Source organism: Phalacrocorax carbo, chromosome 5, assembly GCF_963921805.1.
Source record: "Phalacrocorax carbo chromosome 5, bPhaCar2.1, whole genome shotgun sequence".
Lineage (NCBI taxonomy): Eukaryota > Metazoa > Chordata > Aves > Suliformes > Phalacrocoracidae > Phalacrocorax > Phalacrocorax carbo.
In genome coordinates, this window is record NC_087517.1 from 63,908,624 (window position 1) to 63,919,911 (window position 11,288).

At 38.5% G+C, this 11,288-nt stretch overlaps 1 protein-coding gene across 2 annotated transcripts in view; it reads left to right on the forward strand.

Moving 5' to 3' along the window:
* Window positions 1-10,942, forward strand: part of MPPED2 (metallophosphoesterase domain containing 2) — a 108,520-nt gene extending 97,578 nt beyond the window's left edge. For both annotated transcript variants that reach the window (XM_064452820.1, XM_064452821.1), the window contains exons 5-7: window positions 3,450-3,565; window positions 6,308-6,421; window positions 9,516-10,942. In XM_064452820.1, the coding sequence (XP_064308890.1) occupies window positions 3,450-3,565; window positions 6,308-6,421; window positions 9,516-9,634 (349 nt within the window). In that variant the 3' untranslated portion in view covers window positions 9,635-10,942. The remainder of the gene's footprint in view (window positions 1-3,449; window positions 3,566-6,307; window positions 6,422-9,515) is intronic.
* Window positions 10,943-11,288: the final 346 nt, after the last annotated feature.

Below are 11,288 nucleotides of genomic sequence, written 5' to 3' on the forward strand. Positions count from 1 at the left end.
AGAATTATCATGGCTGTTTGATGGCACGTGAAGGATGCTGTGAAGTGCAGCGTGGTTCTGCCAAGCAGAGGCTCAATTAGGTTCTCCCGGACGTGGGCTGACACACCGGGCAAGTGGGACCTGTGTCACACCGTGCATCATGTATGAGGAAGTGTTCTGGTCTGTCAAACATAAAATGACAAAATCATTTGTAATCTCTCATTACTAATCCCTGTGGTTTTTACATCTACGACTCCCTTGTGGCACTATTCAACAGCTGATTGCTTTCTTTTCTTGCCAGCTACTTAAAAATGAAGTATACTATTAATGTTTTTAGGAGCTAATTGAAATCTTTTACTTAGAACTGTATAAGAAAGAAAAATATGTCAGATCTTAAATACAGTTACTAATGACCAAGTAGCCTTCACTAATTATTTGCACCTGATTGCAACTTACCACAGATGGGTGCAGCAAGAGTTCATTATAGATACCTCTTCCTAGATGTGACATAGTTTCTCCCAGTAAGTAATGAGCTCGAGAAGATGTTGCAGAAGGCACATAACTGCATGCACAGTTTTTTTTCTTCTAAATTATTTAGAAGTTGAGAGCAACTCTGTTTAACCCTTACGTATGCAAAACAGGGCACTAATAGGAGTTAAATATTCCTATCTGATATCCCTTGATAGGATGCTACCTACCTACTTTGTGTTTCCTGCATGCATTTAAGGTTTGCTGGGGGTAAACAGCTATTCATCAGTCCTCTCACGGGATTCACAGTACATCAACTCCATTTTGTCTGCACTGCAACACAGCGTAGTGCAAACATCAGATGACCTTCCCTGTGATCTCATCTAAACCTGAATCTGTGCCATAAAGCCATTTTTCCTTACTGGTGGTGTTCTGAACATGTCCTCTTTCCGCTTGGCTTTCTGGCAAGGCCTGAACTGCCTCAGAGAGGCAGGGGCCGGTGACTCTCGGCTTGCCTTGTCAGAGCACAGTGCTCTCATTCAATAGGCAGTGCAGGGTCATGTTTTAAACGTCTGAAACCTAAATCTGTAATCCAGGTGTTTTTCCAGTCATGCCCTCTCTTCTCCCCAATTTATTCATTTCGTATGAAAATATTTAGTATATTAAAGCAGTACTTGACTGTCTTTTTTGTGCACACGCTGCATAATGGGGAAGGTTTCTCCAAAGTTTTCTTACAAGTGGATTCCCATGTGGTGCCTGTTAGTCACAGCTAATTACAGAGGCTGGTGAATGAAGAATATATTGGAGCTCAGGTTCCCCTCCTCCTCCTCCCCCAGTGCTTCAGAAGAAAATAAAATAAAAAACCTGCAGACAAGTCCAGGTTTTTCTGTGGCTGTAGTCTCCAAAGAGCTCCAGAGAGATCACAGATGTGGTTTCACGTTTCAGGTTTAACTATGGTGTAATGACTACAGTATTATCTGCAGGAGAAATGCAAGTGGGGAAAGAATCATTAATTGACAGTGAAAAGTTCAACCTATGCGCTGTGTGTTTGTTTTTTTAAGCAGCTGAATGTTTAGCCAAACCATATTTTAACTTCTAACTGCTGCAGCCCTGAAGGTTACGTTAATCTTGATATGCTAAAACCTAGGAGCATTATAGGAAAGGAAATTTAGATATGTGTTTCAGAAAGGTCAATTATAGAAAAGCAGAAACACTTGTGATTTAGTTAAAGCTAAGACACATGCTTCGGTTTTAATTCAGTTACGTACAAACCCCCTGTGAGGTACGTTGACCTTACTTCACAACGTATGAACTTTTAAAAGTGCTTCAGTGGGTGCGGAGTAAGCCAGCAGCGAGAGGTGAAGTTTCATTGTTGTGCACATTAGGAACCCGTAGCTCACATAAAATGTTTAGCTAACATCTAATTTTCCCCATCTTTTGTTAGCGTTCATCCAGCATCCAGGAAGTCTGCTAGGTTGAACGAGTTCCTATGTGTGTGTAGTATAAGTGTTAGTTCAGTAGGGCTGTATGGGCTATGTCTATTATTTGTTAAAGGTACCAGTGACCTTCCTGTTCCTACATTAGCAGCGCCTGCTGTCTCCCCATCCTGCTGCTTGTCGGGAATTCAGACTGTACGTATAGCTGAGTATAATCTTCATTGGTCAAATTATTGTCTCTGGAAAACAAAATATTTTAATTACAAAAAATATTAGAGATGTAAACTCAGCAGGAAATTTCCTAAATGCATATTTGAGGCTGAAAAGGCATAATTTAGAGGGTGCAGGAGGCAGATTACATAATGAAATTATGTAGGACTCTTAATGACTCTCTCTCTTTTCAACAGGGATGCATTTCTTTAAGGTTGGTTTGTGTTGGGTTTTTCCCCCCGTTCTTATTTTTTATTTTCAGAACTGCGGTACACAGAAGACTGCAAGAGTAGCTTGAACTCTGAGAAAGATGTCCCCAAATGACTAGGGCTAGGAGAGGAGTATCCTACCAGGAAAATGAGCAACCCAGTCTAAATCTGTTGCCTGAGCTGTAGGAAACACATACATGGATGAAAACTCTTAAAAATAGTACGTTGCTCACAGCTGTATAAAAAGCTGTTAGTAACGGATGTAAATATTACAGTATCTCTTAAGATTGCTCTGTGTACCTACCTGATAATGAAGGGCTTTATTATACTATTCCTGCATCAAAGTGATGCAATATGGCTGTTATACCTCGAAAAAGTACTCCTGGAAGATCTGCTTTTCGTTACTGTGTGCCTGGGTTGATGGATAAACCAATGCCTCAGACAGTGCTGTGCTATGATGGCGGAGTCTGAGGATCTCAGTTTTCCTTAAGAAATACTAAATTATTTTTAAATTATAAGATCTATTGAAAAAGTCACTGTGAGGCTAAATATTGTGTGATCAGGACATCTAGGAGGCTCAGGAGTTCAAAGCCAAGTTATGTGACAATGTTCTGATATTAAAAGTGCTAAAAGAAGCAAGTTTGAGTTTAGTGAAATACCGTGGTACAGAGGGTGCTTGTAACTGCAGGATCATACAGCCTTCCCGTTGAGCTGCTACCCGCTAGCTGCCCTGCCCTGCCCTGTGAGAAACTGACTCTTGCCTCCAAACAACTTTTTGAGATTTCTGCTTGTTTTGGTAGGTAACATAAGGAAGGACTTAGGTTTGAACATCCCCAAACTTTGGAAAAAAAGCTTTAGATTTAGACTGTGTAATTTTAACTTTTTCCCCTTTCTCTCTAGTGAGTAAATGCCCGCAGGGCTGAATACTCTTGAAGTACAAAAAGAGCATAGGATATTAATCTAAATTCAAATGTGTAGGTTAGTGTAAGTATTTATTTGAATCAGTCTGTTTTTAGAGGCATCCCCTTCAAAAAGGCTGTCTGCAAGTAATCTCTGAAGCACAGACATTGTTTTAATTCTGAAAAATTGGAGAAGGGAAGATATTTTTACTTTACACTGATGCAGTTCATCTTATTTTCCCCCAAAGGACACCGTGGTTTAATGGATGGGGCTTTAACCTACCCAGAGGTCAGTCTTTGCTAGACAAGTGGAACCTTATTCCTGAGGGAATTGATATACTAATGACACATGGACCTCCCCTTGGTAAGTGAAACAATAGCTGTGTGTGATTTTCTTTTTCATGAAAATTTTACTTTCAAAATAAGCAAAATTAATGATTCTATAAGCTATACTGCAATCGCACCCTAACTCGTGAATTTAAAAAAGCCTTTTTGGAAGAAGTGTAAAGTGATGCTTAGGCTTAGCAGATATTATGAGCTCCAGGTGTTTTCTTCATTACATTTTTTGTTAAACTCAAGCTAGGGAAGATCAAAGATCTGATTCCATAGCTGTTACAGTTTGACATTTTATTTAAGAACAGTATTTATCTGACAAACAGTTTCCAATCTTGTATGATTTTTCAGAGATTGAGTAAAACTTTCAGAACATTTTTCTACTACAATGACATGCTTCCTTAAGGTTTTAAAGTATGCAGTCAAGAGTTCAGGAATATGTAGTTACATATTCTCCTTGATAATGTCCTTGTAAACTTAGAATATGTAACAGTAGTTTTAAAGATATTAATTGGCTTATAGCAAATTTGTGATGGAATAAAATCATGTTCTCAGATAATTGTTCTTTACTCAAACTAATGACAGGTGAGCACCAGTCTATGAATGCATAATTTGTGTTGTGTTTTTTTTTTTCATTAAGTAGCTGTAGTTTTAATTTTCATTTAGTTAAATTTTGCTTGCCTTGTAAATGTAATTCACTGATCCGCATTTTAATTCTGAGTTCTAAACTAAGTTCTGCTGGTCTCAAAAAGACACTGAGATGATCATTCAGCAGAGGCAGGAGTACTCAGTTTTGTCATATGTAAAGTCATTAAAGCCCACACTAAAACCGTTTGAAAATTCTCACAAGTTTTTCCCTATCCTGTACCCCACAAGACAGTATCATGTATTATTTACTGCTTTTCTTTAAGAGACATGTGATAAGCAGTGTGCAGAATCACAGAATCTCAGGTTGGAAGGGACCTCAGGGATCATCTAGTCCAACATGTGTAGGACCATGTTTTAAATGTTTCAGTTGGTTTTACAACAACTGAGCATCTGCCTTTTGTAAATATGGCTTATCAGGATAAGAAAGTGTGTCAGCCTCTTCTTCATTACCATTTTTGTTAGTAGACTGTGATTTTTGTCAGGGTTTTACCAAAGTCTTGAAGTCCAAGGGGTCAGATCATCACACGATCACATGAAGTCACTGACTTTTGAGATGGTAGCAAACATAAGAAAAACTTCCGAGAATTGCAAGGTGCCATTATAAAAGCATTTAAATGCTGGCTGGTTGGCTCAGTGCTCTCACAGAGCTTCTCAGTCAGGAATTAATGCGTGCTTATGTTTTGTACCACAATTAAAAGCCAGCAATCTAAGCAGAGCTAAGGAAAAAAGAAGTCCAGAAAGTTTTTGGCCAGTAATGTCCTTACTGCTCCTTTTATATCCTGCTTACTCTTTTTATACTACTTAGAGAATGTTGTAAGACGATCTGCAAATTCTTTTTCGTCTTACTTGAGCTACCAGTGTGCTGCTGTGATAAAGCAGCGATACACCATGCACTGACAGTGGAGCACACCAGAGATATTGAAAACCAACGCTCTGAATAGCACTCTCTTAATCTGTTTATTTTCCCAAAGAAGCAAAAAACCCCACAAGTATGTTTATAATGTTTCATGGGTGCTATTTTAAATGGGTTGCTAATCCATCTGCTCTGAACTGGATTCATATAGAAATACTGTGATGCTGCAGACACTAATGAGTGCTTTAATTGAATAAGCATACTTAAATTTTGGTTCTGATGGAGGAAATGAAGTTCAATTTCAAAAGATAGGCACCATATTTTAACTACAGACACAGATTAGGTGTTAGTACTGTGCCTAAAAGAGGGAGGTCTAAGTCTCAGCCTGCATGATAATGTTGACAAAATGCTGCTTCTTAAATTATGTAAATATTAAGGGAGTTAGAGGTGTAACTGGACTCCTTGTTCTCTCCAAAATTCAGTCAAGTTCATGTCACAACATATTTTTACTACCTGGGATAAACTTGGCACTGGGTGTAATTACTTTAAAGTTAGTAGAACAGTGCTATGGTTGGATGTGGCTCCTGATTTCCCTCTTACTCCTTATTCTTATTGCCCTGCTGATCTTTATCGGTGCTAGTCCAGGCAGCAGACTTCTGTAATAACTGACATCAGGTTTTTTGCATTCTCCCATATTATCCGTAGGACTGAGCGGCAATGTGCAGTCAGCACCAGCTTGTTGGAAGCTGTTGTGCTACATTACTTGTTGCTGACCGGGGACTCAGAAGTAACCTGACATTTGCAGACTGTGGTCCTCTGGAAGTTGTGGGAGGCTGTATTTTAAACCTGTGGGGTGGCAGAGGTATTGGGTCATAGATCAGCTGATCTTTCAGAGGTATTTTGTTTCTGGAGTAACCACCTAGCTGGCTTGGGAAGCTGTCTGCTCTAAGAGCAAGGGGAAAAAGGAAGAAAAATCTGCAGCAGTGCCGGGAATAAATGTCCCAGGGTTTCAAGGTGGAAGATGAGTTTAAACCTATAGTTTAAAAAACCAAATCACATCCAGAAAAATATTAATGCAGGTGGAGGGAGGAAATCTTAAAGAAGACAAAATGACAGTGAAACATTTCTTAAAAGCCATTGTGCGCTTTAATGGAGAGGTTACGACTACAGATAATGTAATAAACCTCTGTGAATTATGACTTCCTGAAAGACGACGTGAAACCTTACCTGAATAGAGAAAATTAATAGTATCGATTGCATTTTTGCCTTCAGGTTTTCGAGACTGGGTTCCAAAGGAGCTGCAGAGAGTGGGTTGTGTGGAACTGCTGAACACGGTTCAGAGGCGAGTAAGGCCCAAACTCCATGTCTTTGGTGGGATTCATGAAGGTAAGGAGCAGTGCTACTCCTCTCTTCAATCTCAGGCTGGTTTCCAACAAGTGTGTTTCAGTGGTGTATTGCAAAGGATGGATAATGGAGTATTGGACCCAAGTAGGTAGGGAATTGAGGGGAGCGATTGCACGCACATCACTCTGTAGATTTATGCCGGAATTAAAACAGACTGTTTCAAGAATGTGTGCTACATTTAGCCACCTACATCTTTGACTGTGCAAAGGTTGTTCTATACAGGTTATTTGAGAGCAATTCAAATTTTGACAAACTTGGTTAGAGAAACAGATGACATTCCTCACACTTGCAAGGCAAAATGAAAATTATCCTCATTATCCTAAGCATAGAGGCCAGGAAGGGTGCTAGGGAAAAAACAAAATCGAAGATGACTTGCTCTCTCAGCTCACCTCCCTCAGCGTATAAGGAAAATCAGAAAGGGAGGGTATCTTGGGTCAGAATTCACTTTGTATACATTTCTAAAAGCATCCTGCAATACAGTTTGTACAGTGTATGTTACCTTCCAACAGTCTCATATTTTAGAAGAGAGATTTCCCCACTGTCAGTACCAGATGAGGCAGAGTGTGAAGCTTCAGAAACAAATAAGCTTAGTTTGTGGCAGTGGAAGAGACTGAGAGATTAAATCCATTTTGGAGATACTTAAATATTTAATACAATTTTGTAGCTTTCATGTGGCTGAGAGACAAACACTAGGATTTCTGCCTGAGAGAGTGTGTAAGACTATGTGACCCTAGAACTCAAAATTACACATTAAATGCTTTATATTGTCTCCCCTGGAGGTTTCTCCATTGACTCTAATTAGGTTCTCCATAGGCTTAAAGATTTGGAGGACTTCATAAAAGAAAAATAAAAAAGGACAGCTTTCTCAACTAGCGGTGTTGGTTTTTCTGAAGCCCTTGTGACTTCATGCCATGAGTTTCATGCCTGGTATCTGTAAATAAAGAGTTTATTATCGAAATATTGACATGACCCGAAGTATAGCGGCATGAATAGCAGGCTTTTAATGCACCCAGGAAAAGATTGTATATTTTGTATAAATATTAATCCTTGCATATTAAGAATAAGCGAATGCAGCAAGACTTCCAGCTAAAACATGTAAACTGTCTATGGCCTTTATTAGGTACATTGGACGCTGAAAATCCTGGTTGTAATAGTGTTAAGTAATGGGAGAGGAAGGTATTTTAATGTACAAGATTATTATGAGAAAGCGCCAAGGAACCACTTTAAATCTCATCGGAAAGGTGGTAGCAGATATTAAAAGTGAACATTCAAATACATTCTTAGAAGAACACTGACAAAAAAGTTAAAATCATGTTTACTACTAACGCTGAGGACATCAGAACAGCTTGTTTCTTGTACAGAAACAAATATCCAAGTGTTAAGAGTATTACCTTACAGTGCAATTAATTCTCATTCAACTCCAGCTGAGATGAATGTGCACCACATTCCGTTCAATCAACGGAGGCTATACACATGTTTTGGTGATGCAGGATTTTTTCCTGGTTGATAAGCAAGAACAACCACAAACAAGGTTTTTTCCACCATGAGATGATCTAAATCAAAATTGTCAGTCTAAATAAATAAAGTAATACAGGTGGACAATGCAGCAATTCTGAAGTGATTATTCTTTCTGATAGACACTGTGGGTAGCTGTATTTATCTTGGCTTTCAGACAGTGGTGATCTGTACTGTATTATAATGGTTTAAAAGAAAAAAGAGTTTTCCCCTGTGGGTTAGTGATGGGAAGTTCTCTTCCTCCATGAAACTCTGATTTTATTTTTTTTTTTTAAAGTACATTTGGTGCCAAATTCTTCCTAGATTTTTTTTCTAGCTCCTTTGTTAGCTTTTTGAATGTCAGCTGAAAAAAATGGCAAAGCTCTCTCACCTTTTGCACTGGTGGCACTGGAGCGCCCCTATCCTCTTATCCTTGAGAGAATGTCCATAAGAGGAGAGCTTCTGCCTCCTCAGTGTTTCTGTACTTCTGTTGTCATTAATTTTCTCACATCACATTTGTTGAATGAAGGCTCAGGTATGACTCAATTCATGGGTCGCTATAGTTTCCTCCGCTTGCCCAGAAGTACAGAGTTATGTTTGATGTGCAGCAAGTGGGGAGGGAAGGTAGAGGCCAGCAGAGAAACGGCATTGCTGCTGGTTCCTCAGACACCCTCTGAGGAAGAGCATTGCTGGCCAGACGTTTAGAAGGCTGAGAAGAGTCTTCAGCATCCTGAAACTGATGCCAGAGTGTTACTGAGGAGTCAAGTCCTTGGCATGCTGAAAAACCTGTGATTAATATTCGCTACTTCTTGCTTTTTTTATTTGGGAACAAGTTATCAAGATCCCTTCGTAATGAAAAGCAGTCATCTCTTTAACCTTCACCTTAATTTTCTGCTTAAGCAAGGGTTCATCCATTGACCTCCAGTGCTCTGTTGTGTTTATAGCAGGAGATTCCTTTCCTTAGTCATGATTTTCACTGGTAGATAACATACATACGTACAAACCTATATATAAAAGTAGGTATGTATGTATGTTTATTTTTACCCTGCTAATGAATTTCTGAGGTTTCATGAGCCAGCATGAGCACCAGCTTGGCAGTCCTGTGATGAGGAACTGGGTAAGTGCTAGCATGAGGAAAACCTACAGGGTTCGGTTCATTGCCAAGAGAGGTTTTTGTAGGTGAAACCAAAGTGACTTCTGAATCTTTTGCTCCTGATTGGTCATTTTCTTATGACAGACGTTACAGGCATGCAAACCACAGCTCACTAATTAAGTAATTAGCAAAAGTACACGGGCGGTTTTGTCTCTGTTTCTGCTGTATCCAATTGCAACAAAGATTTTTCCAAGGGGGGGGGGGGAAGTTTGTACATAAAACAAAAGCCTCAGTTCTTATTTCAAATACATACGTTGTATTTTTTTTCAATCAAGCCTTTGTGGCAGCTTTCAAGAGCTTGTATCATTTTGAAGGGATTAATTCAATTTTATTCCAAAGCATTGATCCCACAACAAGTTTTCAGCGCAGCTGCCCACGGGCAGTATCGTTTGTTTATATTACAGTAAGTGTGACACATTCTCCCTACAGGTTACGGCATTATGACAGACGGTTACACAACGTACATCAATGCTTCAACATGTACAGTCAGCTTTCAACCAACCAACCCTCCAATTATATTTGACCTTCCAACCCCTCAAGGATCATGAAGCACTACTGCACATTTGGAACTGGGGAAGGTCTATAAACTGCCATTTTCTAATTATAAAACTTACATTCTGTTACATGTTTGTTTCAAAATGGGGGGCGGGGAGAATTTGGGGGAACAATGGGGCTTTTGTTTTGGGGTGGGTTTTGGGTTTTTTGGGGTTTTTTTTGTAAATTGCTGGTACAAAAGAAATGAGAAGAAAAGTTAGAGGTTGTGCTTTTTGGAAATGCAGCATTCATTTTAAATAAAGCATTGTGAATTTGTAAAATGAATTTTGTTTTTCAATAAATTTGCCATTGTAAATTGTTATAGTGTTCTCAAAAGGACAGCCAAGCTTTCTTTTAATAAGTGAGAGACCTTATTTTAATATTATATTATAAGCTAAAAAATAGGCAGCATTTAAAAACACCCAAATTTGCACAACTTATGTTTTTATCGGGGTTTTTTAAGTGTCTTCTTTTTCCTTAGGTCTAAGTGTTAGCTTTTCATCTCCATTTGTATCAAAATTTTTTTAGTAGCACAAACAATATTTTGGGGTCCATTTACCTCTTGATCTGTGTGCATGTACCGAAACTTGTTTCTATTAACTGTAGAGTGCAGCAAGGGTAAAACTGACTTCTTGGTTGTTTGTCTCTACCTGCTTTATACGTTAAAGACTGATATAGATAGCCACAGCCTGTATGTGATATCTACCTTTTATTGTGTGTTTTTAAATTATTTTAGCTTTAAAAGACTGGGGGGTGAAAGCTGCAAAGAGCAGGTATTTCATGCAGTAAAAAAAAAAAATGTAAATGCGGACTCCTTTTAAATATGAATTTATATATATATGTATTTTTTGTGCATTATAACTAAGCTAGGATTTAATATTGCCAGTATAGCATCTGCAAAATTATGCTGTACAGCACATCTAAATTATGAAGGATGTGACACATTTTCCAAGTGCTCAAGGCCTTCAAGAGCCCGAGTTAAATCTTTGTCGTAGTTCAGGCATGTATAGAGTCAAATGGATACAATCAAGCCTAACTAAAATAAGGCTTAGTTGTCCTTTATATTTAAATATTCTTCTTGTCTTTTTATTCCCTTTTTCTTATTTTGCACTGTGTGTAAATGCAATCTCGCTAGCACAAAATATTGTTGCAGATAGGTATTTCTGTTCTACCACTGTAAATGCTATTGAGCTTTGTTCTGTTTTATGTTACATTGTTAATGGAATTTAGAAAAGCAGTTGTTTCTTTAAATTTATTGTGATATTATATCTAGCGGCCTTTATATGCAAATAAAATTGCAAGATTTTTAAATATGTGGTTTAAGGGAATTTTGCATTTTTTGGTGGCATTTGGGGGGGGCAGTGGTAAGGGTAAGTAAGAACTTTTCTACTTCTCAATAAATTTTTATTGCTTACTATTCATAGCATGTCAGTTGGGTCGATAAAGCACTCAGACTTCTTCCGTTTCTCTGCCATCCATCTTTCCATTCCTTTTAGACAGAAGAGATTTTGTCTTCAGCTGTTACAATTCAGTGCAACCAAGTTTGCGCAGTTAAGGCTTGTAGGATGCTATTCCAGGCAGCATGAGGAAAAATTGATTAGGCAGTAACCTTTGTACTTCCTCACTTGGTCATTAGTACTGAGCTGCAGGTGCCTTATGCTCATCCAC